This window comes from Sinocyclocheilus rhinocerous, unplaced genomic scaffold (assembly GCF_001515625.1).
Source record: "Sinocyclocheilus rhinocerous isolate Xijiao unplaced genomic scaffold, SAMN03320098_v1.1 scaffold3692, whole genome shotgun sequence".
Classification (NCBI taxonomy): domain Eukaryota; kingdom Metazoa; phylum Chordata; class Actinopteri; order Cypriniformes; family Cyprinidae; genus Sinocyclocheilus; species Sinocyclocheilus rhinocerous.
This window is the reverse complement of record NW_015628337.1, coordinates 8169-15291: the sequence shown is the minus strand read 5'-3', so window position 1 is coordinate 15291 and position 7123 is coordinate 8169. Positions and strand designations below refer to the sequence as shown.

The window sequence follows — 7123 nt, the reverse complement described above, 5'->3', positions numbered from 1 at the left end:
GCCAGTGCTGCTTCCTCGAGAAAGTTTTTCATTCTCACGTGTTTTAAGTCTTGTCAGTTTAAACATTAAAGTAATTTTAAGCCATTTAAGCCCAAGACATCTCAATGCGGTGTACTCACGCAGTGATAGTGCGTTTCTATGCGCACCGCTCACACACCTGAAGTGAACAAACAGATAACCTTCTCAGACAGCAGGTGAATACCAATGGCTGTCTTGACAAGTATCCTTGTAAGCACAGTCGGTTGTTTTACGTGAATGTAAACAGTAGAGAAAATATCAAATGTACATCAGTATAACGGATCCGTTCATTTCTTATGTAAATAATGTTAATCAAAAAGAGCAAAAGAAAAATTGTTCGCTGCTTTAATCGCTTTAATGGATATTTGCTTTTATGTTAATGTTAATGAAGTAATTCGGTGTGACTACAGTAATACCCGGGAGGTTGGGGGGGGGTTTGTTGGATTTTGGGGGGGCGCGAGTGACATTAGACCAACTTGGGGGGGCGCATGTCCTAAAAGGTTGAAAACCCCTGTAATAGACCCTACTCTTAAAAGCGCTCTTTTATTTCCTTCTTGGACAACCAACCAATCACAGTCTTCAAAAGTTTTTGTCTTTTCCTCGCTCAGAGTTGCTCTCAGATTGGTCCTGAATCACTTTTAAGATAAGACTCCTAGTTAGACATTTTAAGCTAAATTAGGAGCTCTCTGAGAGGATTCTTAGAATCTTTAAGAATACGGGCCCTGACAGTCATTTTTAATTCCAAAAGAGGGTTTGCACTGGTGCAGGCTGGTAGTAAATCTGGCCCTTAATGATAGACAGCACACTTAGATCACATTTTCACAATTAAATAAATACTGAACTAAATTAATGACTAATAACTAATGAATTAATTAATGTGTTTGAAAAAAATAGTATGTTGAACTACAGTCACTGAAGAAAAATGCATTGCAATGTTGAAAATTCTGCCAAATTTGAACCAATACATTTGTATTAGATAATTTGTAAAGCAAAATAAAATGATATTATTATATTATAGGTGGTATTTTTAAACAGAAATGTTAATGAGTCTGAAAGGTTGACATTGAGTAATTCATTTTTCATGTGAGTGTGAAAATAATGTTGTTGTTTTTTTTTCAAAATGTGTGATTTTGTTTTGTCAATTTAAATATTCACAGCTTAAATATGTATATATATATATATATATATATATATATATATATATAATTATGCTGAATTTCAGCCATCCACGCCTTTTAAAATACAGTGTATTAAAATGCAAGCACTGTTAATGCAATGCATTTTTTTTTATCAATTACTGCAATTCAACACACATTTTGTTTCACAAAACTAGTCATACATTTACATCCATATGATTTTTTGCACGTGTTAGGAAACTTTTCAAACAGAAGGAAATTACCCATATTGATGAAATTCTTATAGCTTAAATATGTGATTCTGTCATTTAGGGTTTGTTGCTGATCATGTAAACGTCATTGGTCAGTGTCCTATGCCTCAGTCATGTAGTAAGCATGGCTTCACTGTGTGGTACAAAGTCTAACTGATTGCTTTTAGATGGAAAAGTTGCCCATAACTCCTGGTCTAGGATCTGTTTTCTTCGTAATAATAACATAACATAAATTTGGCAAACAATCCAGTGTATCTGCCCTTCTGTTTTGGAAAGCGTCAAATGATTTTACAATGCATTTTCGCAGAGGGGAGCACCGTAGCCAATCACAGTTCCCTTTCATGGGAACTTCGAACTGCGTCCTCTAGGGGTCGCTATGGGGAACGCCTCGTTGTGACCCGTGTCTGAAGCATACATTGAAAAAACACCAACAACACATTGGCCGGCGACAGCCATGACGTCACTACCGGTGCGACTATAGTATAAATAGGCACCGGGAGAACACATCATCCTCTTCTTCGTCTTCATTGACTGTTTTGTTTGAAGCGTGCATTTCTGTGGTAAGAGCGATCTCTTTTCATATCATTATGGCGAGCACTAGCAAAGCGTTTAGAGGATATGTGCATCCGTGTTGTCGTTGTTTAACATCTGATGACACACACGATCTATGCGTTATTTGTTTGGGCGAAGAGCACGCACATGATGTCTCCGAGGGGGCAATCGGCGTGCACCGCGAGCGTTTTTTCAAGGGAAAAACTCCGCTCTCGTTTGTCTCTCTTTTCGAGGAAAGTAAAGGGTAGCCATCTGCTTCCCGCGATTCAGGATCCGCCGCTGCTGAGGCACAGAGGAGAATGAACTCATGGGGATCGCATGTGGATCTGGCCGATGAGTTTGAAGAGGGGTTTTCCCTCTCGCGATCGTCGGCTGTGGACGAGAGTGAGCCGCTGGAGGATGACGTTATTTCATTAACATTATCTGATTCAGGGGCCAGTGCTCTGCTGGGATCAGCCCAGCAAAAGCAGGAAATAGCTGAGGAGGGCAAAGAAGCTGAGGCTGAGCCTTCCCAATCCTCCTGCCCTGCATATGATGAGCTTTTGAAAGTTATGGATCGCGCCACGGCGAGGCTTTACTTGCCGTGAAGCGGGTGAAGAAAATGACATCGTGAGGTCATCTATAAATTTTTTTTTTTTAATTATAATTTATAAAAAAAAATATATATATATTAAATAAATCTGGCCATAACCCTCCAGCTCAGGTGAGCCTTCCTTTTTTCCTGTTTTTCATACAGAGATTGACGTCCCAGGGGCAACTCCCATAGCAATATGGCATGCACTCCCCTCAGCATGGTGGCGTGGGTATACCGTTCCCCATAGCGACCCCTAGAGGACGCAGTTCGAAGTTCCCATGAAAGGGAACGTCTCAGGTTACTTATGCTCAGGTTACTTATTCCCTACTCAGGGAACCATGGTTACATAAGTAACCTGAGACGACATGTTCGTTGATTTGTACAACGCAATGGCCAATCAGAGGTGTTTAGGTTGGAATCCACGCACTCACCGCTTTTTGTCCGATGCTGAGTTCTATCCTGGTTCTATCATGCTCGTAAAGTACTTCATAAAAAAAAGTTTCATTGTGTGGTCACATTCATTGGTTAAAACGGAACTTTGTGAGATCGTGATGAATGAGTGACAATTTTTAATAAATTTAAAGGGAGCTCTCTTTCCATGCTGTATACGATAATATATTCAGAATTTAAATAAAACGTGTGTTTTTCATGCTTGACAAGCGGCCACGTACGACACAGAGATAGCTAACTACTGAAAAAGATAATAGCCTAATTTCAGAAGCACAAAGTGATGTGATTCTGCAATCTAGCCTGGTCCAAACACAGCTTTAGGTAAGGAAACGGTTATTAATTATTTGTATTGGCTGCCATGCCAATGCACCTTGATTTTCTGTTTAATTTAAGTGTTTTTGTGAACCTATATGCTTTAATAACATATAATTGTAACATTTTAAATAAGGTTCCATTAGTTAATGTTAGTTAATGTATTAAAGTAAAGTGTTAGTTAATTATTGTAAAATGTTACCCAAATAATGTATTTTGAGCATTCACCCCAAGAAATATAAAAGCCCCCCCAAATCGTGCGTCCTGGCGCCGGGCCTGCTCAAGACGCTTGCATGCAGTTTTATTTTTAACCGCTAGAGGGCCAAAATAGTAACTATCCATCATGGTTGGACCTGCAGGTCTGGTGGTTTTCGTTTGACTTGATATCCTTTTTAGGTAAAGAACATCCATTGACTGTGGCATAGCGAAACGAACATACAGGCCAAAGTATGTTTTAACTTTAGCTGGCTTTAAATGACCAACTAGTTTTTTAATTACATGTTTTATCATCTTGTAGATCAGCTAAGGATAATTTGTAACATTTGGAAAGTTTAAACAAATTTATCTTAGCTGTACCTAAATAAATGATTAGGCTATACGTTTAAGCAGTATCATGAACCTTTAACTGTGATATATATTTAAAGAAGACCCTACCCTTACGAAAATTAACCATGGTTTTACTACAAATAAAACCCAAAAAGTAAGACAAGAATCTCTTAGATCTTGCATAAAACAAACAAAACACTATTTTTGACAGTTATGTTCTAGCTATAATAGTGAATGGGAAATTAGAAGAACTAATGCTTTATGCAACCTAATGCATTGTGTTCTAATACAAGTAGCTTTGTTTTATCATGAGGCATCTTGAGGCCAGCTTTAAGGGGTTTTTTATGTGTGATGAAGAACTGAGAACGAGATATGAGAGAAATAGGAGAGGTTGTGAAAATTAAAGCGGTACAAAGTGACTGGCAGATGAATTTAATTCAAATTAAGTGACAAAGCGATTCAGGTTGACAACTGTCGCTGGCAGTGTCAAGTGGAGTTAAGGTCACAACTGTATCTTCAACCACAAGACCTATTGGTTTCACTGTCTTTTAGTAGACTTTTCAGATGCTTGTCATTTACCAGATTGCCTCTTTCTGAGCAATGTACTGTCTATAAAATCAATTTTAAATATATAAATATAAATAATATAAATATAATTATAATTATATTAAATATATTTATGTTGAAATGCTTCAGTCACTAGAAGTGTGAAACGGTTTCCAGTGTGATGAATAAAAAACAGTTCTTCACCCTTAAGACAGTAAGACTGAGAGAAGAGGAGGAGTTGTGAAATCGAATGGAAAGGTATAAAATAAGGTGAGACAGATGCAAGATTATTGTGAGGAAAGACAGAAGCTGATGAACTGCAATGGTAAGTCTTTGTATCCTATATATATACTGTATGTATATATATATATATATATATATATATATATATAATTTGTGCTTAATAATCATATTCCACTTCTTTCACAGGTCAAATCAGGATCTATTGGCGTTCTGTTGATGACTCTCCTTTTTGGGAGTGGAAACTTCTTAATGGAGAGAGGTCATTTTTAATTCATACTAAAATATATTTTTAAAGCCCCTGATATTAAATAAAGGTAAACCAGGTGTTGTTAAACAAAAAGCAAGTGACCATATAGTTTGTGCATATGGTTTATAAAGTATTGTTGAGATGACCTGCTTTGAATATACACTGACAGTATTATTAACAGAGTGATAAATTAAAAGTTAAACTTTTAAACAGGCAAGAAATACTACCCTCAATTTTAAATATATAAATATAAATAATATAAATATAATTATTAATACTTCATGTGTTAATATTGTAGTAGGGTGTGTTGTTTTGTTGTTTTGATTGTTGTTGTTCTTTGTTTTGTGTTATGTTTTTGGATTCTTGTGTAATAGGACCCCATTTTAAAACGAGATGATGCATCTCAAGGGGTTTATCCCAAAGAATAAAATTTGTTGCAATTTTAGCCTGTTTTCCAATCACAATACTGATAGGGAGGGGAAAAGATACAAGAGAAGGGTCATGGAAATACAGGAAATAAGAATAAGGTTTGAACCATTACTTAAATTTACTTCACTTTAACATTACTTAAAAATTGCATAATGACTCAGATTGTAATGAGAAGAGTGCAGCGGGTAATGAATTCCTTTAATGTCATGATCATATAATAAAACAAGTAATCATGTTTCAATCAAATAAGCTTTCCATTGATGTATGATTTGCTATGACAGGACAATATTTGGTCGAGATACTATTTGAAAATCTGGAATCTGAGGGAGCTAAAAAATCTAAATATTGAGAAAATCGCCTTTAAAGTTGTCCAAATGAAGTTCAATGCATATTACTAATCAAAAATTAAGTTTTAATATATTTACAGCAGGGAATTTACAAAATATCTTCATGGAACATGATCTTTACTTAATATCCTAATGATTTTTGGCATAAAAGAAAAATCAATAATTTTGACCCGTACAATGTATTTTTGGCTATTGCTACAAATATACCCCAGCGACTTAAGACTGGTTTTGTGGTCCAGGGTCACATATTTATAAAATTCTTCGAGCTCAAATATGTGATTCTGTCATTTAGGGTTTGTTGCAGGCCGTACAAATGTCACTGCGCGGTGTTCTATGCCTAAACCGTGTAATGTGTACGGCTTCACTGACTGGTACAAAGTAGGCAGTGTCTGTGTCAAATACTTCAACAGACCTCTCAACTTCACTGACGCCGAGGTAGGTTTTTTGTCAATGCAATGTGAAAAAAATCAATGTAATGTGTAGTCATTAAATGTTCTTCCTTGTTCATATCCAGTTCAGCTGTAGGACCAAAGCCCCTGGTGCACACCTGGTGTCGGTGCATAATAAAAAGCATAATGATTACTTGCTCTGCATTGTGGAAAAATTCAACCCAAATAACCTGCGCATCTGGCTTGGAGCTTTTGAATTCTTTAAGGTAAAAAAATGTGCTGGTGTTTACAAACAGGGAGAGCAAAGAGAAATGACTGATTTTATGTTATTTCCTGGTTTTCTATGACATGCACGCACTATAGTTTCTCACTAACAACTTTTGTCTTTCTTTTTTTCTTTTTTAAAATCTCCTTCTCATTCTCGAAGTCTGGTAAATTTTTTTGGCTTGATGGATCCTTCTGGGATTTTCAAATCTGGACACGTGGTGAACCCAACCATATGTACACTAACACAGAGGAATGTGTGGAGATGAACTGGAAAGGTAAGAACAGAGAGACACTAATGGGTTATAGGATAATCACATTCAATTTTAAGTAAATGTTTTGCTAAATGATTTATTCCAGTGATGCTGTGAGGAATATTTGGTAAGACACACTGCAGAAGGGAGAATAATTTCTTCATTTCACTGTCCCTCATTTTCAGATATTGGCAGATGGAATGATGACTCTTGTCATATCAAGAAAAACTACATATGTGCCTTCAAACTAAATGCCATCTTGAAACCAGGCTCTGAGGAGATGGAGTAGTTTTATCTGGGTATATATCGTCCCATAAAACTTTCTGAATAAAATGATTTTCTCTGCAGCAACAAAAAACTTACAATAAAAATAAATAAAATAAACAACAATTCTTCAAATAGCTTTAAAATGCTAATAAAGAATGTTTTCCATCAAAATTATCAGTTGATTTTATTATTTTATTTTTTATTGTTTGTCTGATTATGACTGACTGTAATGACTATACTTATAAAAATAAAGGTTCCAAAAGGGTGTTTTTGCAGTGATGCCTAGAGGAACCATTTT

The 7123-nt window shown here is 36.0% G+C and overlaps 1 protein-coding gene across 1 annotated transcript; it reads left to right on the top strand.

The window, feature by feature from the left end:
* The first annotated feature begins 4686 nt into the window (after positions 1-4686).
* Positions 4687-6898, top strand: LOC107737453 (lectin-like). The gene is made up of 6 exons (XM_016548935.1): positions 4687-4710; positions 4815-4887; positions 5944-6086; positions 6166-6306; positions 6468-6582; positions 6744-6898. The coding sequence occupies exons 1-6, from the start codon at positions 4708-4710 to the stop codon at positions 6845-6847; spliced, it is 579 nt and encodes a 192-aa protein (XP_016404421.1). The 5' UTR covers positions 4687-4707; the 3' UTR covers positions 6848-6898.
* Positions 6899-7123: the final 225 nt, after the last annotated feature.

Coding starts and splice junctions, on each gene's coding strand:
- LOC107737453 (XM_016548935.1), top strand. Junction 4,888..5,943: donor AAACTTCTTAATGGAGAGAG/GTCATTTTTAAT, acceptor TCTGTCATTTAG/GGTTTGTTGCAGGCCGTACA. Junction 6,087..6,165: donor TCAACTTCACTGACGCCGAG/GTAGGTTTTTTG, acceptor GTTCATATCCAG/TTCAGCTGTAGGACCAAAGC.